Genomic DNA, 22,842 nt, shown 5'->3' with positions numbered 1-22,842 from the left:
GGAAGGGCCCCCCCGAAGGTCATGCAGTCCAGCCCCCTACAATGGTGGAATCTTTACAGAGTGAGAATGCAGAAATGTCGCAGCAGAATGGCTCTGTAGTCTTACCTGGCTTTGTAGCCCCATCATCGTGGCACTGGGGTGGTGTGGCGAGCCCTGGGGGGGCGGCTGGGAGCCTGGAGGTCCCTTGTGGGGCACGGAGGGAAACAGAAACAAGAGTTACGGGGGAGAGGGCCCTAGGCTCCAGCCTCCCGTCCTCACCCCCCAAAAAATGCCATTTTCCCACAGCTGATGAGCCAAAATGGAAGGTGCCCCCCCCCACTTGGGAGGAAGGTTGGGGTACAGTGATCAGAAAGTCCAGGAGGGATCATTCAGGAAGGAACTGAAAATAAAAGCCGCCGCCGCCGTAATGGCATTAGACAAATTGATGGTGTGGCTGGAATCGGGAGTGCTCTGGTCGCCTTAGCTAAAAAAGGATACAGTGGTGCCTCGCAAGACGAAATTAATCCGTTCCGTGAGGCTCTTCATATAGCGGTTTTTTCGTCTTGCGAAGCAAGCCCATTGACAGCTTAGCGGATTAGCGCTATTAGCGGTTTAGCGGCTTATCAGTGAATCAGCTGATAAGCAGCTTAGCGGCTTAGGAAAAGGGGGGGGGGAAGGGGGAAAACCCCGCAGGAACTCGCAAGACATTTTCGTCTTGCGAAGCAAGCCCATAGGGAAATTTGTTTTGCGAAGCGCCTCCAAAACGGAAAACCCTTTCGTCTAGTGGGTTTTCCGTCTTGCGAGGCGTTTGTCTTGCGGGGCACCACTGTATTGTAGGGTTGGAAAATGTTTGGAAAAAGGATTATCTGAGTGATAAAACCAAGAGATGGAGGTCTATTATGAGGGAAGGTTGCAGGGTTTGGAACCAGGGGTAGGTAAACTAAGGGCCAGGGGCCGGATCCGGCCCAATCGCCTTCTCAATCCGGCCCGCGGATGGTCTGGGAATCAGCACGTTTTTACATGAGTACATGTGTGCTTTTATTTAAAATGCATCTCTGGGTTATTTGTGGGGCATAGGGATTCGTTCATTCCCCCCCTCCCAATATAGTCCGGCCCCCCACAAGGTCTGAGGGACAGTGGACCGGCCCCCTGCTGAAAAAGTTTGCTGACCCCGGTTTGGGACTTGTAAGTTTTAAGTTTGTAAAACAATGCACGGCACGGGGAAATGAAGGTTTTTTCCTCCCTCTCTCAGATCACCAGAGCTGACCATCAAGATTCGCGAAGGGGGAAAAGACAGGACTTCTTCCAGCGGTGCAGAGCCTGTGGAACTCTCTCCCACAAGAGACTGGGACGGCCGCCAAACCGGATGGCTTCGAAAGAGGGCCGGCCAAATTGATGGGAACAGTAGAGAGTGATCAATGGCTATCATTGATTGGCTTCGCTTGGCTTCTGCGGTCAGAGGCAGCAACGCTTAGGAATCCCAGTCGTCGGAAACTGAGTCGACTGGGATTCCGCTAGGGGGAGCTGTTGGTTCACACACACCAGGGAAGATAAGAGCTTCTCTCTGCCTCCGGATTTCCCTCTCCTGTTCCCCCCACCCTGGCCATCCCCCTCCCCACATAATTTACATATGATCCCCACCTTCCCCCCCACCCCACCCCAGGAAATTCCACAAGCAAGGCAGCATCTAATTCACAGGTTCTCCCTGTCTGATGTAGACTGCTCCTGCAGCTGGAGGTTCCATTCCAGGAGAGAAAATCCTACGGGACTGCCTCTCCTGGTATGTCCCACAGAGGAACTTACAATCTTCAAACAAAAACATCTTGGAGGTGCCAGGCCACAGAAGAGGTTAGGCTGGCCTCAACCAGAGCCAGGGCTTTTTCGGCTGTGGCTCCGATCTGGTGGAACGCTCTGCCACAAGAGACTAGGGCCCTGCGGGACTTGACGTCTTTCCGCAGGGCCTGCAAGATCCACCAGGCCTTTGGCCAGGGCACAGCCTGACCCCCTCCTTTGGCAATCTTCACAGAACTTCTAGCCCAATGGTTGCCATCAATTTGATTTGAATTAATTTTATAATGAAATGATTTTAGAACGTTGTATTGTTTTACTGTTGTTAGCCGCCCTGAGCCCGGCTTCAGCTGGGGAGGGCGGGATATAAATAAAAATTATTAATTATTATTATTATTATTATTATTATTATTATTATTAAGAGAAAGAGAAAGGCGTTTTGCTGGCTCAGACCTGAGACCCGCAAGCCTTACCTGGAAAAACCCAGACATCATTGGACTGGGCGCCATTCCATCCCCGGGGGCCACATTTGCCATCACAGGACTGGGTGTGGCCGTGGAGCTCTGTCGAGAAAGAAAGTAAAGTGGGTGGGTCAGAGCAGCACGCGGGTTGGACTAGATGACCCCACCGGGTCCCTTTTAACTTTTGTGATTCTACTATTCTATCCTACGATTCCAATAAACCAGATTCGGAGAAAGCAACACGGAACATAAATCCCGGGCCAGAGAGAGCCAGTTCTGATACCTGGGGGGGGGGGGGTCCCAGAGATGAGAGTGAGCGACAGAGATGCTGCTACAGTGGTACCTCAGGTTAAGTACTTAATTCGTTCCAGAGGTCCGTTCTTAACCTGAAACTGTTCTTAACCTGAAGCACCACTTTAGCTAATGGGGCCTCCTGCTGCCGCCGCCGCACCGCCGGAGCACAATTTCTGTTCTCATCCTGAAGCAAAGTTCTTAACCTGAAGCACTATTTCTGGGTTAGCGGAGTCTGTAACCTGAAGCGTATGTAACTGAAGCGTATGTAACCTGAGGTACCACTGTATTTATTTATTTCGCAAACGTATACACTGCTCTTGTGTGCAAAAACACACACACACAAACAAAACACCTTGAAAACAGTTAACAAAAAAATAAAAATGAAACAGTACAATTGTGCCCAAAGAAAAATCAACAGCAGCAAATTGAGGCTTTAAAAAAAAGTTGAAATAACAGTAGACTAAAAAAACACATTAGAACTTGCACACAGTTTTCCAAGCCTGTCTGAACAAGAATGCTTTTAAAGGTAAAGGTAAAGGGACCCCTGACCATTAGGTCCAGTCATGAACGACTCTGGGGTTGCGACGCTCATCTCGCTTTATTGGCCGAGGGAGCCGGCGTATAGCTTCCGGGTCATGGGGCCAGCATGACTAAGCCGCTTCTGGCGAACCAGAGCAGCGCACGGAAACGCCGTTTACCTTCCCGCCGGAGTGGTACCTGTTTATCTACTTGCACTTTGACGTGCTTTCGAACTGCTGGGTTGGCAGGAGCAGGGACCGAGCAACGGGAGCTCACCCCGTCATTGCGGGGATTCGAACCGCCGACCTTCTGATCGGCAAGTCCTAGGCTCTGTGGTTTAACCCACAGCGCCACCCGCGTCCCTAAGAATGCTTTTAGCAGGCACCAAAAGGAGGACTGTGAAGTTGCGTGCCTGATTTCAAGAGGCAGAGAGTTCCAAAGAGTAGGTGCTGCAGCCACACAAAACAATCAAGGCGGACCCCTCGCAACTGGGATACCGTTCCATTTCCTCCAGCGCACTCAGAGAAGGCTCAGGACTCCTGTTTCCATCTGCCCCACCCGAACAACACTCTTGTACCCCACTGAAGATATGGGGAACCATTGGAAAGTGTGGTTGCAAGATTTAATCCCACCCCCCTCCGGCAACAACCACTATCCAGACTCTCTGTTGGGGTGCAGAGTTGGGGAATGGGCTGAGAAACTTGAGCACCCACCCACAAACACCCCATTTCAAACAGCGCCCCTGATACGCAGGATGAGACCCACCCTGCCCACAGACTGTCTGGCCAGAGTGGTGCATGCTCTAGTTATCTCCCGCTTGGACTATTGCCATGCGCTCTCCGTGGGGCTCCCTTTGAAGGTGACCCGGAAACTACAACCAATCCAGAATGTGGCAGCCAGACTGGTGACTGGGAGCGGCCGCCGAGACCACATAACACCGGTCTTGAAAGACCTCCATTGGCTCCCAGTATGTTTTCGAGCACAATTGAAAGTGTTGGCATTGACCTTTAAAGCCCTAAATGGCCCAGTGTCCCCGAAGGAGCGTCTCCATCCCAATTGTCCAGCCCAGACGCTGAAGTCCAGCGCCGAGGGCCTTCTGGCGGTTCCCTCATTGCAAGAAGCAAAGCTACAGGAAACCAGGGGAAGGGCCTTCTCGGTGGCGGCACCCTCCCTGTGGAACTCCCTCCCATCAGATGTCAAAGAGATAACCAACTACCTGAAGTTTAGAAGACATCTGAAGGCAACCCTGTTTAGGGAAGTTTTTAATGTGTGACATTTTAATGTATTTTTAATCTTTGTTGGAAGCCGCCCAGAGTGGCTGGGAAAACCCAGCCAGATGGGCGGGGTACAAATAATAAATTCTTCTTCTTATTATTATTATGAATCCAATGCTCCACATGCCATGAGCGGCTGGGCTTCTTTAGGTGTCACAGAGTTCAACTATGGAACTCCCTGCCACTTGAGGCAGCGATGGCTATGAATTTGGATGGCTTCAAATGAGGACTGTACAGATTCAAGGAAGAGGGAGAGGGCTATTGATGGGTAAGTAGCCAGAATGGCTATGCCCCCTATTCTAGAACTGGAGGAAGCGGCACTTCTGAATCCCAGTTGCTGGGATTCTCCAGGAACGGAGAGTTGTGCTCGCACTCAGATCCTATTCCCTGCTTTCCCATGGGCGTCTGGCTGGCCCACTGGCTGGATCCATCAGCTGCGTTGTCGCGGGTTGGACTAGATGACCGCCAGGTGTCCCTTCCGAGGCTACGATTCTACGTTCACCCAACATCTTAAGTCTCGCTGGCCCCCCAGCAAAAAGAGAGAGAGATAGAGAGAGAGAGAGAGAGAGAGAGAGAGAGAGAGAAGGGGGGAGGCAGGCAGAGCCAGGGGGCTGTGGGTCTCTGTGTGTGTGTGTGTGTGCTGGAGGAAAGGTGGTCCAGAGAGGATGCGGTTTCCATGGAAACCGGCAGGGAAGGATGCTGAGCGCGAGGTGTAGAGATGCCAGCCACCTACAGAAGCAGCTGCACAGAGCTCGTTCTCGGAAAACAGAGTCAACCGAAGAACGCTGAATTCTTTTCTACCTATCCTTCGCTCCACTGCCCCCCCCCCCATTACAGTTTAATTTCCCCTGTCAATGTGTCTTTCCTCGTTGTCGGTTTCCGAGGCGGACACATTCCCCTCCACCCCGATTTTAAAACGGTCTTTCAAATCCCCCACCCCCCACCCTGTGGGTTTATAATCATCCGATTTGTATATCGCCACATCATTTTTTTGGGGGGGGGGTTACAGCAGCAAAATAGAACAACAACAACAACAACAAATAAAGAAAGAAAGAAAGAAAGAAAATTAAAAACCGTAATAAAATTAAAAAGGGATGCTAATTAACCGTTGCGGGAGGGTCTCTTCTTAATTGCCTGCACAAGCCTGGGCAAAATAGGCACTTGGAATGCAAAAACAGAAAAATGACTGCTATGTCTCTATAGCTAATAATAATAATAATAATAATAATAATAATAATAATAATAACAACAATAACAATAATAATAATTTTTATTTATACCCCGCCCTCCCCAGCCAAGGCCGGGCTCAGAGCGGCTTACAAGGGAGTATTATAGATGTGGAGTATTTGCTAACTTGGCGCCCAGCAGATGTTTTAGGGAGCGCCAGACGAGGAGTTGTAGCCAGATACATTTGGGAGGTTCTCAATTGACAAAACCGTTTATTATTATTGGGGGGTTAAACACACACCTCCCAAAAACTGCTCCCTGCTGAACGTTATAGCAAGAAGAATCGGTCCCTGGCCTTGCTTTCTTCTTCTCCTTTCCTCCTCCCTCCTCCTCGCGCCTTCCTCGCATGCCATGCCTTTGAGACGGCAAACGTGCGTACTCACGTAATCGTGGAAGGTCTTGGCTTCACTCGAGTGCTCGCACGTCTCCCTCCGGTCAGGCGCAGCGCAGTACAGGTCCCAGAAGACACTGCGGAGTGACGGGGGGGGGGCAGAATTAAGATATGTAGCTCTGTCTTAGACCAGATCAAGACTAATTATCCCATCCAGCAAAGTGCCAAAGTGGTCGCTATAACTGCTTTATATACGTTCTAACATGAAATACCTTTAAAAGCAGGGTGCATAAAAATTGATGATTTTATAAAAAAATAAATTGATTATTTTTATTTAAATTGGATTTTTAAAATCCTTTTGGAGGAAAAATCTTTCTAAAGATTTTCTATTTAAGTTACATTAGGAAACAAGGATTTGTTTTAAGTTTTTCTTGTGTGCTAAAACTCTGTTAACTGATGTGGTTCAACTTTTTTTTTTTAAAAAAAAAAAACTTAGACTGAGTTTTAGCATGGATATATATGCTATTATGTTGCTGTTTTAGCAAAATAAATGGTTTAAATTGTTATTATTTTTCTCCTTCCAATGAAGTACAGCAGAAAAGTTGCCCAAATGTAAACAGTTAACTTATTAAAACTCACGGTAATTTCATGATTATCTGTCTATGTATTCCTAATAGTATAACCAAATCAGTCATTTTTTTTATATAACTGTCAGAACTACTCTGAATTTTTTTTTTCCAAAAATGAAACCTCCCTCTGGTTGTAAATATTAAGATTATACCAGCAAGAATGAGTCTTTCTGTAAAAATATATATGATTTAAATCAAATATCACTGACTAGTGATTTAAATCCACCCTGTTTAAAAGAAAAACTTCTTATAAGGTTTCCTTTTTTAAAAAAACAACCCCAGACGTCAATCTTAATTAATTAATTAATTAATCTTAATTAACCTTAATCTTAATGATGACATTGTCTTAATTGCCAGCACAGAACTGCCGGAATAGACAAGTTTTCGGCAGGCGATGCCGGGAAGTTAAAACAGGAAGCCCCCCCGGTGCATCTCTAGTGGCAGAGAGTTCCGCCGGACGAGGTCGAATGGGCCTCGCTAACTCGGGAAATGCCGAACGACGCTCCTGCAGGCTGTCTCAGTGACCCATAGAATTGGAAGGGACTCTGAGGACCAACTAGGGCTGAGCCCATGGGGCGCAGAAAACCCCACCTTTTTCCAATGTCCACCAAACTTTCTGGGATAATGAATTTTTATGTTTATTGGGAGGAAACAATTGATTTAGCGTGATCTTATCTAGAAGTGGCTGAGGGAAGGCGAATACACAGCATATAGGGCAGGGGTGCCCAATTTTTTTTCAAAGAGGGCCAGATTTGATGAAGTGAGGGCCGACCACAGCTGCTGAGCTTTTTTAGGATTGAAGTTCTTGAGCTTTTTTCACTATTTTACCCTGCACAGATCATGTTCGCAACCCGAGCGTCCCCTGTGTGTGTGTGTGTCTGTGTGTATACACAGTGGTACCTCAGGTTAAGTACTTAATTCATTCTGGAGGTCTGTTCTTAACCTGAAACTGTTCTTAACCTGAAGCACCACTTTAGCTAATGGGGCCTCCTGCTGCCGCCACACCACGATTTCTGTTCTCATCCTGAAGCAAAGTTCTTAACCTGAAGCACTATTTCTGGGTTAGCGGAGTCTGTAACCTGAAGCGTATGTAACTGAAGCGTATGTAACCTGAGGTACTACTCTGTGTGTGTGTGTGTGTGTGTGTGTGTACAGTGGTACCTCGGGTTACATACGCTTCAGGTTACAGACTCCGCTAACCCAGAAATAATACCTTGGGTTAAGAACTTTGCTTCAGAATGAGAACAGAAATTGTGCTCCAGCAGCGCGGCAGCAGCAGGAGGCCCCATTAGCTAAAGTGGGGCTTCAGGTTAGGAACAGTTTCAGGTTAAGTACGGACCTCCAGAACGAATTAAGTACTTAACCCGAGGTACCACTGTATATATATAAAATGTGCTATATGCATCTTGCTATAGAAATAGAAACGTAAGGCTGTCGTCACGCACAAACGGCTCTCCCCGCTCGGCGTTGGCCTTCATTGAAGAACCCATGCTGCCTCTGGCTGAGGAAGGGGGAGCATAGCCATTGTGGCGAGTAGTCACTGATAAAAAGAAAACCGAGAAAAAGAAAGAATGGGGGGTGGGGGTGGCAGAGACACAGAAAAAACGATGGAGAGAATGAGAAAGCAAGGAAATATTTGACCCTTGACTAGAGCGTTGGGGGGCAGCCAGGAAGGATTCCACACACACACAAAAAATAGATGCATGCTATTCCGAGCAAACACCATTCATCTCCCCCCCCCAACAAAAAAAAATTGTGGCGCCATTTGAAGGAGAAATTGGGGGGGAGACAAAAAGGGTGCGCATTTATCAGTTGAGGTCTCAGCCCCTCGACTCTCCTCTGCGCCCCCCCACCGAAAAATGAGGCAGTTTTTTTCCTCCGTTCCAAATTATATCCATGTGTGGAGAAGCAAGACAGCCAGACTGTGTAGAAGGCAGGGAGGGGATATTTCCGGGGGGGTTTTTTGGGGGGAGAACGAGGAAGCGGAGGGAGAGAGAGGAGGTTTTGAACGCGTTCCAGTTCTGCCTGAAGCCAGAAGCCGAAGGGAAGGGGGGGGGGAGGAAACTATACTTGGCTTTATTAAATAGGAACCCCCCCCAAAAAATCTGGGATCTCCCCCCCCCCCTGCAAAAAAATTTGTGCCAAAGTTTTGAACTCGTTTCGTATCTTGGGTTTTTGGGTGTTAACGGCAACCCCCGGTTTGATGAATCGATCACACGGTTTGTATGGGGGGCTATACAAAACAAGCCCCCCCCCCGGTACAAAAACTTTGGCACAAGTTTGGAGGGAACCCCAAATTTCTGGGTTCCTATTTAATATACTTTCCATACTTTTAAAAATTTCTGCTCCCTGAAATGAGGCTGCACTTTAATGTTGTGTTTTAATCTCGTTTTTAAGTTGTATTTTAATCAATTGTTTTTATACCTGGTGTTAGCCGCCCTGGGTCCGGTCATGGCTGGGGAGGGCGGGGTATAAATAAAATTTATTATTATTATTTATTATTCTTAAATCTGCAATCACCAGGAAGCTGGAACTCACAATTGCCTAGAATCACATAATTGTAGAGAGAGTTGGGTCCCCCAGTGGACATCTAGCTCAACCCCCGTGATACAGACATCGCGTCGACGGGGCGGTGCAAAATTTAGTATAGCAGCGCCATCAAGTTAATTGTTTCCAGGCTGGCGTTGGTGAAGTGGTCAGAGTGTCGGGCCAGGATCTGGAAGGGTTCAGGGTTCAAATCCTACCACAATGAGCTACGAAGTTCCCATTGGGTGACGATGGGGCGCCCAGCGACTCACTCTCAGCCCAACCTACCTCACATGGTTGTCGTTAAGATAACATGATGAATGGGTGGAGGACCCTGAAGGTGGACAGCAAATGTAATCCAAGAAATAAATATTATTGAAACTGATTAGCCACCTTTTTTTTTTTGTTTCCTGCTTGGCAGGGGGTTGGACTCGATGGCCCTTGTGGTCTCTTCCAACTCTATGATTCTATGATTTTAGAATTCATCATGCGAAAGGTTGGGCTGGATGAATCCCTAGCCGGAATTAAGATTGCCGGAAGAAATATCAACAACCTCAGATTTGCAGATGACACAACCTTGATGGCAGAAAGTGAGGAGGAATTAAAGAAGCTTTTATTGAGGGTGAAAGAGGAGAGCGCAAAATATGGTCTGAAGCGCAACATCAAAAAAACGAAGATCATGGCTACTGGTCCCATCACCTCCTGGCAAATAGAAGGGGAAGAAATGGAGGCAGTGAGAGATTTTACTTACTTGGGCTCCATGATCACTGCAGATGGTGACAGCAGCCACGAAATTAAAAGACACCTGCTTCTTGGGAGAAAAGCAATGACAAACCTGGACAGCATCTTAAAAAGCAGAGACATCACCTTGCCGAAAAAGGTCTGTATAGTTAAAGTTATGGTGTTCCTAGTAGTGATGTATGGAAGTGGACCATAAAGAAGGCTGATCGCCGGAGAATGGATGCTTTTGAATTCTGGTGCTGGAGGAGACTCTTGAGAATCCCATGGACTGCAAGAAGATCAAACCTCTCCATTCTGAAGGAAATCAGCCCTGAGTGCTCACTGGAAGGACAGATCCTGAAGCTGAGGCTCCAATACTTTGGCCACCTCAGGAGAAGAGAATACTCCCTGGAAAAGACCCTGATGTTGGGAAAGATGGAGGGCAGAAGGACAAGGGGACGACGGAGGACGAGATGGTGGGACAGTGTTCTCGAAGCTACCAGCATGAGTTTGACCAAACTGCGGGAAGCAGTGGAAGACAGGAGTGCCTGGCGTGCTCTGGCCCAGGGGGTCACGAAGAGTCGGGCACGACTAAACAACAACAAAATTGCTTCAAGAGGCCACACTGTGGACTAGAAACCTAAACAGGCTTGCTCTTTTTTCCTTTGAAATCAGAGGTCTTCACGGCACGGGAAGCCTTGCTTCTTGACCCTGGATGTACCACGATCGAGGGTTTCTGCCTAATCATTTTTTGTCACAACTCATCACGGACCTAGGGTTTTCAAACCTCTAGTATGATGAAGAGTTCTGCGTTACTGCAAAGCTTGCACGCTATTTCATGAGATTTTGGGAGTCAGCCCAAAATAAGGTTTGGGGATTTTGTGGGAGGGAATTTTTTTGGGGGGAAGGCATGGTTGACATGTCCGAGGCCTATAAATCTATGCCCAGTTTTGAGAAGGTTGGGGGAAGAAATGTCCTTCTCCCCCTAACAAGAGAACCTGGCGGGAGTCGGGACAGGCAAAAGGAAGGAGTTCGGGTTCAACTGTGGAAAGGAGGCAGCAACGGCCACCGACGGCTTTAACATGAAATCTCCAGGTTGTGGGTTCGAGTCTGACCCTGGGCCAAAGATTCCTGCATTACGGCGGCGGGGGTTGGACTGGATGACCCTCAGGGTCCCTTCCAACTCAGTTTTGCTAATAATTTGCTATCGACTAATAATTCGCTATCGACTAGGGTTCTAGGCTAGGGCAAAGTCGTGATGAGGGTTTCTAGCCAACATTCTCCCTCTGCTATTGGGGGCAGCGATGCCTCGGAGTACAAAATGGGGAGGGTCCTGCTGGGGAGGGCATATGGTTGGCCACTGAATGGGCCCCCCTTTGGCCTGACCCAGCCACTGGCTTCTTCTTAGTTTCTTTGTTGTTTAGTCGTGTCCGCCTCTTCGTGACCCCCTGGACCAGAGCACGCCAGGCCCTCCTGTCTTCCACTGCCTCCCGCAGTTTGGTCAAACTCATGCTGGTAGCTTCGAGAACACTGTCCCACCATCTCGTCCTCTGTCATCCCCTTCTCCTTGTGCCCTCCATCTTTCCCAACATCAGGGTCTTTTCCAGGGAGTCTTCTCTTCTCATGAGGTGGCCAAAGTCTTGGAGCCTCAGTTTCAGGATCTGTCCTTCCAGTGAGCACTCAGGGCTGATTTCCTTCAGAATGGAGAGGTTTGATCTTCTTGCAGTCCACGGGACTCTCAAGAGTCTCCTCCAGCACCAGAATTCAAAAGCATCCATTCTTCGGTGATCAGCCTTCTTTATGGTCCAGCTCTCACTTCCATACATCACTACTAGGAAAACCACAGCTTGAAATATACGGATCTTTGTTGGCAAGGTGATGTCTCTGCTTTTTAAGATGTTGTCGATTCCTAAATGGAGCCTCCATGGACAGAGACAGTCTACCTTAAGAGTAGTCTCTCTCTCTTTCACACACACACCCCTCCCTGGACAGCTCCAGGCCCCCAGCCCCACCCCACCCTTTCGAGAAGGACGTAAAATATACTTACCACCACCAGGCGTGCAGAAATCCGGGCGGTTCTCCGAGCGTGATGTTTTTTTCCCACCGGATCTGGCCCAAAAAAACACACCCCACAACCCAGTTAAGACAGGCTGGAGGGAAAGTGGTTTGGTACCCCAATTGGGGGAAGTTTCTAGGGAAGAATGCAAAGGGAAGGATGCCCCGAAGGTTGGGACGACGACAACACAGATGTGAGTCGGGGGCAGAACACCTGCTTGGGATGCAGAATGTCACTCCTTGGCGCCCGCTATTAAAAAAAACCAGCTCTTTTCTCGGGGCAGGAGACTTGAAAAAAATTTTTTTTAGAGGGTGTGTGCCGTTGCTTCGCAGGTAACAGCAGCTGCTGGGCGTGCAAAACGTCTCCAGGCATGGGCTGGGAAGGACTGCTGCTGCCAGTCCGTGTCGGCGGACCGAGGCTCTTCCTGCCTGCATTTTGCCTGCGTTCAGTGTATCACTGTATTTTTCGCTCTATAGGACGCACCGGACCATAGGACGCACCTTGTTTTAGAGGGGGAGGACAAGAAAAACATAATTCTCCCCCTCTCTGCTCAGCACCCCTTCAGCGAAGCGGCAGGAGAAATGGAGCCCCTTCCGTTTCTCCTCCCGCTTAGCGGAAGGGGCGCTGCGTAGCTCTCCCTCTCTGCTGAAGCTGGGAGAGTCTTGCTCTCCCGGCTGCAGCGAAAGGAACCAGAAGCCTCCGGAGCGCAGCAGCTATCCCTGAAGCCTTCGCAGCGCAGCGCAAGTTCCCACTGCGCTCCGGAGGCTTCAGGTTCCTTTCGCTGAAGCCAGGAGAGTCTTGCTCTCCCGCTGTGCTCCAAAGGATTCAGGCGGCTATCCCTGAAGCCTGGAGAGCGAGAGGGGTCGGTGCGCACCGACCCCTCTCGCTCTCCAGGCTTCAGCGAAAGCAATGCGTAGCCTCCGGAGCACGGAGGGAGCACTCCCTCTGCATTTCGGAGGCTTTGCGTTGCTATAATAATTATAATAATAATAATTTATTATTTGTACCCCGCCCATCTGGCTGGGTCTCCCCAGCCACTCTGGGCGGCTTCCATAAAAACCAAAAATACACTAAAATATCACAGATTAAAAACTTCCCTGAACAGGGCTGCCTTAAGATGTCTTCTGAATGTCAGGTATGTCAGCCAAGGAGCCTGCATTCGCTCCATAAGACGCACACACTTTCCCCTTAATTTTTGAAGGGGGGGGGGCATTTTATCATATGTGGTGGGATTGTAAGGTAATTAAAAATTTTGGGGAAATGATATACAACGAATTGAAGAAAATGTTTCATTTAACATTTGTTTAAAAAACCTGAGGCATTTTTGTTGGGGATTGCAGGGAAAGACCTGCCAAAAAAGTTGAAAAACATCTTCATGTATGCGACAACGGCTGTGAGAGTTTTAATAGCACAAGGATGGAAGACCGAAGAAACCCCAACTAAAGAATCACGGCAAGAAAAATCGATGGACTATGCAGAACTGGCAAAACTGACATATAAGCTACGGGACAAGGATAACTGTGACTTTAAGGATGAATGGGAACCCTTTACAAAGTATCTGAAGACGCAACAAAGCGAACTGGACTCCTTGGCTGGTTTCGAATAAACGTTCACAAACTTTTTATTGATAATAATCAGCTAAATAGTTTGAGGATCTATACAACTGTGTAACATGCAGAAAACAGCATTCTTAGAGAAACCAAAGACTGGAACTGAGGGAAGTCGGGGGGGGGGATGGGGGGGGACACAAGGATGATATGTTTTTGGATAATATGTCTTGTTATAATTTTGAATTAAAAAAAAAAAATTAAAAAAGGGGGGAAAGTGCATCCTATAGAGCGAAAAATACGGTATATGCTTCCTCCGTCTCCCCAAAATAAAATAAACAGGTACATATTTTTTTGCAGGTTATGGGTCCTCCCCCCCTCCCGTCTTCCAGAGCCCTCTCTCCTCACCTCTGAGAGGAAGGTCTGCGCTGATTTCTGCGCCCCGATGTGTAGAAGGTATTCATAAACGTACAACGCCAACCTGGAGGGGTGAGAGGCGTCAGTCAAGGGCCTGCCGGGCCTGGACAGCTCAGCTGGTGAGAGCAGGGTGCCGAAAACGCAGAGGTTGCACGTTCAAATCCCAGTCATTTCAGGGGGTTGGTCTAGATGACCGCCAGGGTCCCCTACAATTCTATGGTTTCTGATTCTATTATGCTCCCCCTCCCCAAAGCCCCCTTTCGACCTATTCCCAGCAAATCCTTTGTGTGGGGATGAGGAACATATCCAGTCCCTTTCAAATACCGCTGGGCTCCCAGCCAGCCAGCAGGACCAGTGGTTAGCGTTGGTGCAAAGAGATGCTATTTCGAAAAGAGGCATTCTCCCCTGAGAGGGGAAAAGGCGCCTCAAGAACAGGGGCAGCGGCTACAGGCTGTGATGGCGATGCTCTACGCTCCCCTCTCGGAGGCAGTAGACTCCTCTGGATAATATCGATCGCCAGGAATCACAAGCCGGAAGCAGCGCCGGATTTTGGCGCTTTCCCTGAACCGGGTGCCGAGCAGTAAAAGTAAAGGGACCCCTGACCATTAGGTCCAGTCGCGGACGACTCTGGGGTTGCAGCGCTCATCTCGCTTTACTGGCCGAGGGAGCCAGCGTCCAGCTTCCGGGTCATGTGTCAGCAGGACTAAGCCGCTTCTGGCGAACCAGAGCAGCGCACGGAAATGCCGTTTACCTTCCCTCCGGAGTGGTACCTATTTATCTACTTGCACTTTGACGTGCTTTCTAAGTGCTAGGTTGGCAGGAGCAGGGACCGAGCAATGGGAGCTCGCCCCGTCATTGCAGGGATTCGAACCGCTGACCTTCTGATCGGCAAGTCCTAGGCTCTATGGTTTAACCCACAGCGCCTCCCACGTCCCTTGTACCGAGCAGACGCTCCCAATTATCATTTATTGGATTTGTCAGCCACTCTTCCAACCGCAGAACCCAGGGTTGTTCGCAGCAGGAAAATGCAAGATAGCAAAACACACAATGCATAAGGATGTGCTTTCATTGCTCAGCTATGCTCCAAGGTCCTAGTCCTCATGGACCTGAATAACCGTAGAATCGTGGAGTTTGCAATGCAGGAATTTCAGCTGAAGAATCCAAGGCAAGATGGCCTTCGAACCTCTGCTTAAAAACCTCCAAGGAAGGCGACCACTTCCAGAGGGAATCTGTTCCAGTGCAGAACAGGTTTTACTATACAGGATGCTAGCATAACAACAGGGACACGGGTGGCGCTGTGGGTTAAACCACAGAGCCTAGGACTTGCCAATCAGAAGGTCGGAGGTTCGATTCCCCTTGACGGGGTGAGCTCCCGTTTCTCGGTCCCTGCTCCTGCCAACCTAGCAGTTCGAACGCACGTAAAAGTGCAAGCGGATAAATAGGTACCGCTCCGGTGGGAAGGTAAACGGCGTTTCCGTGCGCTGCTCTGGTTCGCCAGAAGCGGCTTAGTCCTGCTGGCCACATGACCCGGAAGCTGTACGCCGGCTCCCTCGGCCAGTAAAGTGAGATGAGCGCCGCAACCCCAGAGTCGGTCACGACTGGACCTGATGGTCAGGGGTCCCTTTACCTTTTAGCATAACAACAACAGCAACAACAACAGTAGGAGCCCCAGCACAAGCATGTATTTCCTATTTTCACAATACAGTGGTCCCTCGGTTCTCAAACTTAATCTGTTCCGGAAAGTCCGTTCCAAAACCAAAGTGTTCCAAAACCAAGGTGTGCTGCTTTCCCACAGAAAGCAATGCAGAACGGATTAATCCGTTCCAGACTTTTAAAAACAACCCCTCAAACAGCAATTTCACATGAATTTCACTATCGAACGAGACTGTCGATCCACAAAATGAAATTGATAAACAATGTACTGCAGTCATACAATCCATCCATCAGTAGCTGAACTGGGTTCCACGCAGTCGCAAAAGAGCCGCAACGACAAAAACGCAAAAATAAATACAGTGGTACCTCAGGTTAAGTACTTAATTCGTTTCAGAGGTCCGTTCTTAACCTGAAACTATTCTTAACCTGAAGCACCACTTTAGCTAATGCAGCCTCCTGCCGCCGCCACACGATTTCTGTTCTTATCCTGAAGCAAAGTTCTTAACACGAGGTACTATTTCTGGGTTAGTGGAGTCTGTAACCTGAAGGGTATGTAACCTGAAGCGTATATAACCCGATGTTACTGTAGCAAAAACAGTCAAGACCTCAGCGTAACACTCAAATCAGAAGTGTGACACTCAAAAGGGAACACGTTCGGCTTCCGAAAAAAGTTCACAAAGCGGAACATTTACTTCTGTGTTTGCCCTGTTTGGGTTCCAAGTTGTCTGAGAACCAAGGCGTTTGAGAAGCAAGGTACCACTTTAATTCATTTTGGTGCATTCATGAATCTTCTCATTAGGTACCTGTATGAATATAGGTAAAGGTAAAGGGACCCCCGACCATTAGGTCCAGTCGCGGACGACTCTGGGGTTGCGGCGCTCATCTCACTTTATTGGCCGAGGGAGCCAGCGTACAGCTTCCGGGTCATGTGGCCAGCAGGACTAACCAGAGCAGCGCACGGAAATGCCGTTTACCTTCCCGCTGGAGCAGCACCTATTTATCTACTTGCACTTTGACGTGCTTTCGAACTGCTAGGTTGGCAGGAGCAGGGACCGAGCAACGGGAGCTCACCCTGTCATTGCGAGGATTCGAACCGCCGACCTTCTGATCGGCACGTCCTAGGCTCTGTGGTTTAACCCACAGCGCCACCCAGGTCCCCTATATAAATATAGCTGTATATATATTTTTTGGGGGTGCCATATTTCATCCCCGCTCATGGCAGCATATTACCAAAGTCCGCCCCTGTGGGGAGAGTCGGTTCCCCTATGGGGGGCAGCTGTTTGGACATGGGGGCAACCGGACCTGCCTCTTTGGGCCTGATCCTACCCCAGTGATCTTCCTATGTTAGGAAGCCTGCTATCCTCTCTGGGTGTTGGGTACCTCGAATTCCCAGTGAGCCAGCATGGCCAATGGTCAGCGATGGAGGGAGTTGGGGGTCCAGGAAAGACCACAAACTCCCTTCCCTGTGCCTGGGGGGTTTAACTGAGACTCCCCCCCCCCAAGGCTCTGTAGAGTTGGAGATGGTTCTGTTGGATCGGGGCAAATCACCTGGCGTGCAGAGACTCCTTAATGCCACATGTGATCAGTAAGGTAAAGGTAAAGGGACCCCTGACCATTAGGTCCAGTTGTGGCCGATTCTGGGGTTGCGCGCTCATCTCGCTTTACTTGCCGAGGGAGCCGGCGTACAGCTTCCGGGTCATGTGGCCAGCAGGACTAAGCCACTTCTGGCGAACCAGAGCAGCGCATGGAAACGCCGTTTACCTTCCCACCAGAGTGGTACCTATTTATCTACTTGCACTTTGAGGTGCTTTGGAACTGCTAGGTGGGCAGGAGCAGGGACCGAGCAACGGGAGCTCACCCCATCGCGGGGATTCGAACTGCCGACCTTCTGATCAGCAGGCCCTAGGCTCTGTGGTTTAACCCACAGCGCCTATTTAATAAATTTATAAGCCGCTTTGTGGGAGAAAAAACTTAACGTGGGACGAGTTGTAATTCTCGCATTGCAGGAGGCTGGACCATAGCGGTCAACTTTCCCCTTTTCTTGCGAGGAATCCTATTCGGAATAAGGGAATTTCCCTTTAAAAAAGGGAAACCTTGACAGCTTTGGGCTGGACTAAATGACTTCTGGACTTCTAACTCTGCAAAGCTAGGCATCTCGGATAAAGGGCAAAAACAATATACTCTTTCCCCCGGAAAATAAAATAAAATAACCATTTCGGCAAACTCTGGAGCGAAACGAAACTAAAAATTGTTACAGCAAAATAAACAACTGGATAGTAGCTCAGCTGGTTAGAGACGGGCTTCATCGGACGGGGTTATAATAAATAATTAATAATAATAATAATAATTAATAATAATAATAATTTATTATTTATACCCTGCCCATCTGGCTGGGTTTCCCCAGCCAGTCTGGGCGGCTTCCAACAAAATATTAAAATACAATAGTCCGTCAAACATTAAAAGCTTCCCTAAACAAGGCTGCCTTCAGATGTCTTCTCTCAAAATAGTCTAGAGGATTCCCGGGGTCTTTTACAGTTCTACAATTTTACGATTCTATAACACCCCCCCCCCAAAAAAAAAATCAATATAAATGTGTACCGCACAGACATTTGAATCCGAAACGCAGATCCTAAATTCCATATGTAGGGATGGCCAATCCACGGCTCAGTGTCTGGTAAGCCGCAGGTAGACTGCACCTGGGGTGGGGGCTCGATTCTTAGCCGTCACCATTGCTCAGAGTTCCGCCTTTGGGGCTTTTTTGGGGGGGCAGGGAATTGGGGACGAAGACTTGTGGTCTAATCAATTTGACATTAGCCCTTGTTCAGAGACCCATCCTCTCCCAAAAAAAAAAAGAAAATGCCCAGGAAGGCTGCTGGATCTGACTGGATGCAGCCCCCCCCCAAATGAGCATGGCCCCCCGAACTGTCCACCAGGTCTGCCAAACATTTTGGGGGAAAGCAATTTATGAGCAGGTCATCTCAACTTGACAACATCCTCTAAGGTCCAGTGCACACCCATATTTTTTTTTTTTGGGGGGGGCACACACACTCTCTGCCCCCACTCCCTCTTTTCACCTCCCCCCCAGAAATACTTTCAGACCCTCTCTGCCCCCCCCCAACTCCAAAGTCCCTCTCTCTGTTGTGGCCCTATCCATGAAACCACACACAAACCCATAGCTAACCCCCCCAAAAAGTAATTTTACTTTTGACAGAGCCCATGAATTGCTAGGGAAATAAAGGGGTGGGGAGGCAGGTCAGGACACCCCCCCCAGCTTTGAAACACCCCCCAAGTCTGCTTCTGATTCATGGGGGGGGTGTCCTCTGCATGGGAAAGTCGACACAGGAAGTTTGCAGCAAGGAGTTGGGCAGATTTTGGGAAACGGGCTCCCCAAATCTCCAAAGCAAATTGATGTTTCGGGGGGGGGGTTGTCTTTTTGGGGAGGGGGTCCCGCTGCCTGATAAAACTCCCTCTGGGAAGTTTCGGGAGAGCATTCGGAGTGGGGAAGGGGGGTGAGTGAAACCGGGCTGATTTTGGGGGGAGACGGGGGTGCCCAAATTTTAGGTAAATTGATATTTGGCAAACTGATATTTGGTAAGGGGTTCCACCGTCTGAAAAGCGAGGAAGTTTCAGGAGTGGGTTTTTCTCTGGTGGGGGGAGGTGAGTGGAGCTGATGGGGGGGGGAAAGACCCCCAGATTTCCAAGGGGGGCTATTTTGGGGAGGCGAAACTCCACCTTGGAAGTTTTAGGAATGCTTTCATTTTTTTTCTGTGGGGGGTAGGGTTTAGGCTCAGAGGCACTGAGCTGATTATTTTTTTTTGGGGGGGGGGTGTCTCTAGATTTCCAAAGAAAGGGGTCTTGTCGGGGTGGTCGTGGGTTTTTTTTCGGGGGGGGGGAGGGAAGGGAGGGGGTTTCCAACTCACTTCTCTCGCGCCTGCCCGTCGGAAGGTACGCCGGAGCCTTTCCCTTTGGCGTACATGGCTGGCTAGGGGTGGGGGTCTCTCCGGCGTCTCTGGAGGGAGGAGGGGGGTCGCACCTGCAGCTAGAGGCAGGATCGGGGCCGCCACCCCGGGGAGCATCGCCGCATGGCGCCCTCAAGGCTCCTCGTCTCCAGGAAGCGGCGGGCGCGCCAAGCTAGACGCCGCGGCGGTGATGGCTCCTCCGGGCGGGCTGCTGGAGACCCTCCCTCCCTCCTTGCTTTTGCTTTTCTCTCTCCCCCCACCCCCCTTAAAAAAAAAAAACCCTCTTTTTTTCCAGTGGCTCTTCCGAGGAAGAAGCACCCTCCCTCTTCGACTGCAACGCGCGCGCTCTTAAAAGGGCAACGGCGCCGTCGGAAAGGAGTGGGGCGCGCGCGCGCGTTTTTGGAGACGCGTGTCCCTTCCATCGCCAGGTAAAAAAGGATGCTTGCGTATCCTGACCTGCGGCGCCGGGTTTACGTGTCATCCAAACAAGCTACAGCTCGCCCCTAAAAAAAATTATGCACAAATAACATTGGGATTCAGTGATTGTATGGGAAAATAAATTGTGAAGGTATATGAAAATATATCTGTAAGCTAAACAAGCTATAGCTCGCCCCTAAAAAATATTATACACAAATAACATTGGGATTTATTGATTGTATGGGAAAATAAATTGTGAAGGTATATGAAAATATACCTGTAAGCTAAACAAGCTATAGCTCGCCCCTAAAAAAAATTATACACGAATAACATTGAGATTTATTGATTGTATGGGGAAATAAATTGGGAAGCAATATGGAAATATATGGCAAGGACCGCATTGCATACAAAGATTAAAAGTACAATACTTTCCCTTTTCTTTTTTGCCTTTATCATCCTTTATTATTTGATTCACATAATAAACATTCCTTACAACAAGCAACTCCAAAGTAAACTGACAGCTCCAAAATCAAATCAAACATTGGCATTCATTGATTGTATGAGGAAATAATTTGGGAAGCTATATGGAAATATCTGGCAAGGACCCAGTTACATACAAAGATTAAAAGTAAGTACAATACTTTTTTTTTATTTTGCTTTTATCATCCTTTATTATTTGATTCACATAATATACATTCTTTACAACAGACAACTCCAAAATAAAATCAGGGGGGGGGGTTAAAAAATTAAAGGAGGGAAAACGACAACAACTGGATGTTCATTTCCAAAATACATAAGATAAAAAAAGAATAAAATGAAACCTACATACAGCAACAGTGTTTTGTGTTGTGTAGGCTCCGATGATGTAAGTCACGGGCCCCGCCCATCAGTGGACTACTATGGTGATACAGTAAAGGTAAAGGTAAAGGGACCCCTGACCATTAGGTCCAGTCGTGGCCGACTCTGGGGTTGTGGTGCTCATCTCGCTTTATTGGCTGAGGGAGCCGGCGTACAGCTTCCGGGTCATGTGGCCAGCATGAAGAAGCCGCTTCTGGTGAACCAGAGCAGCGCATGGAAACGCCGTTTACCTTCCTGCCGGAGTGGTACCTATTTATCTACTTGCACTTTGATGTGCTTTCAAACTGCTAGGTTGGCAGGAGCAGGGACCGAGCAACGGGAGCTCACCCCGTCGCGGGGATTCGAACCGCCGACCTTCTGTTCAGCAAGTCCTAGGCTCTGCGGTTTAACCCACAGCGCTACCCGCATCCCTTATGGTTATGCAGTATTGATACTGTATTATATTTTAAAAATGCATTGTATTAACTGCAATTGCATTGTACAGGTTATGACACTTAATTTCATGCTAATAAAGCTACTTATAATTATTAGTCGTTTGCGTTCTGTATTTACACCTATTGTTATTTCATTTTCTAGAGACTAGATTATGAGTCTTTGTGAAATGTGTTTCTAAAGGAACTTTTGTTATTGCCAAATGCCAATGTGTTTGCGTTATTAAGTTTGTTATGAATAAAAAATCATTTTAAGTTAGAGCTTAATAATTACCATATTTCTCCGTCTATAAGACACCACCATGTATAAGACATACCCTATTTTTGGAGATTAAGATTTAAGAAAACGGGGGTAGATGTGTCCATGTATAAGACGCCCCCTATTTTTTGATATTTTTTGGGGGGGGGAACCTAGTCTTATACATGGAAAAACATGGTGTTTCACTATTAATATACTTCTTAATTGTATTTCACTATTAATATACTTCTTAATTGTATTACAGTTCAACCATTACTTTGATAAAATACATATTTTGTTATGTGCAAATGGCTTGAGATCCCTATTAGTTCCAAAAATTACCATATAGCATATATTCAACACAAAAAAATTGTTGTTGACAAAGGACAGCTGGACATATAAAGGGCCCCATTACCTTCAGTGGCTTAGGGCCTCATCAAACCGAAATCCGGCCCTGATCCTGACATGTGTAGGTGCCAACTCCCCTGCGGCCCTGGGTGCCCAAGCACCCACAAAATTCCCCATGAAGGGCGCCCACAAATTTCTTTTAAAAAATAAATAAATATGCTTTTCAGGTTTATACATCTCACTAAATTTACCATCATTTTGACGTATCAAAACTTGACTTCCTTCCCCCTCTTTCTGCATTTCCCTAAATTTATTTTTAATATCTTCTGCATATTCCAAATTCCAAATTCGCTTAATTTGCTCATTTATTCGTCTACATTAAATATTTTTATCTTATGAAACTGCAGGCTGTTACAATAGCCTGCCAGTGTTCTGATCTGTTTACAGTTTATCTGTAAATATTCAGTAAACAGTTTCCATTCTTTTATAAAAAGTTTCACCATTTCTGCATATTCCATAAGGTTTTTGTATCCGTTTTTTCGTTTACTGGGACTTTTTCTTTTTTCCATTCTGGGGCGAGTAACATTCTTGCCACTGTAGTAGCATACATAAATAACATCAAGGCTAGTATGTTTCCGAGCACAATTTAAAGGTGCTAACCTTGAAAGCCTCGGCCCAGTATATCTGAAGAAGCGTCTCCACCCCCATTGTCCAGCCCGGACACTGAGGTCCAGCTCCGATGGTCTTCTAGCGGTTCCCTCCCTGCGAGAAGTAAGGTTACAGGGAACCAGGCAGAGGGCCTTCTCGGTGGTGGCGCCCACCCTGTGGAACACCCTCCCATCAGATGTCAAGGAAATAAACAACTATCTGACTTTTAAAAGACATCTGAAGGCAGCCCTGTTTAGGGAAGTTTTTAAAGTTTGATCTTTTATTTTGTTTTTAATATCCTGTTGGAAGCTGCCCAGAGTGACTAGGGAGGCCCAGTCAGATGGGCGGGGTATAAGTAATAACATTATTATTATTATTATTATTATTATTATTATTAGTCCACCAGTGGGTGGTGCTGTGGGTTAAACCAAAGAGCCTAGGACTTGCCGATCAGAAGGTCGGCGGTTCGAATCCCCGCGATGGGGTGAGCTCCCATTGCTCAGTCCCTGCTCCTGCCAACCT

General features: G+C 48.0%; 1 protein-coding gene across 1 annotated transcript in view; it reads right to left on the bottom strand.

Moving 5' to 3' along the window:
* Nucleotides 1-19,629, bottom strand: part of SSBP4 (single stranded DNA binding protein 4) — a 38,709-nt gene extending 19,080 nt beyond the window's left edge. The window contains exons 1-6 of the mRNA XM_079960778.1: nucleotides 19,342-19,629; nucleotides 13,760-13,832; nucleotides 11,796-11,857; nucleotides 5,926-6,010; nucleotides 2,241-2,330; nucleotides 106-183 (exon numbers count right to left, since the gene is read on the bottom strand). Of these exons, the coding sequence (XP_079816904.1) occupies nucleotides 106-183; nucleotides 2,241-2,330; nucleotides 5,926-6,010; nucleotides 11,796-11,857; nucleotides 13,760-13,832; nucleotides 19,342-19,397 (444 nt within the window). The 5' untranslated portion in view covers nucleotides 19,398-19,629. The remainder of the gene's footprint in view (nucleotides 1-105; nucleotides 184-2,240; nucleotides 2,331-5,925; nucleotides 6,011-11,795; nucleotides 11,858-13,759; nucleotides 13,833-19,341) is intronic.
* Between the last annotated feature and the right edge of the window lie 3,213 nt (nucleotides 19,630-22,842).

This window comes from Podarcis cretensis (assembly GCF_951804945.1).
Source record: "Podarcis cretensis genome assembly, chromosome: 18".
Lineage (NCBI taxonomy): Eukaryota > Metazoa > Chordata > Lepidosauria > Squamata > Lacertidae > Podarcis > Podarcis cretensis.
This window is presented reverse-complemented; position numbering and strand designations above follow the sequence as displayed.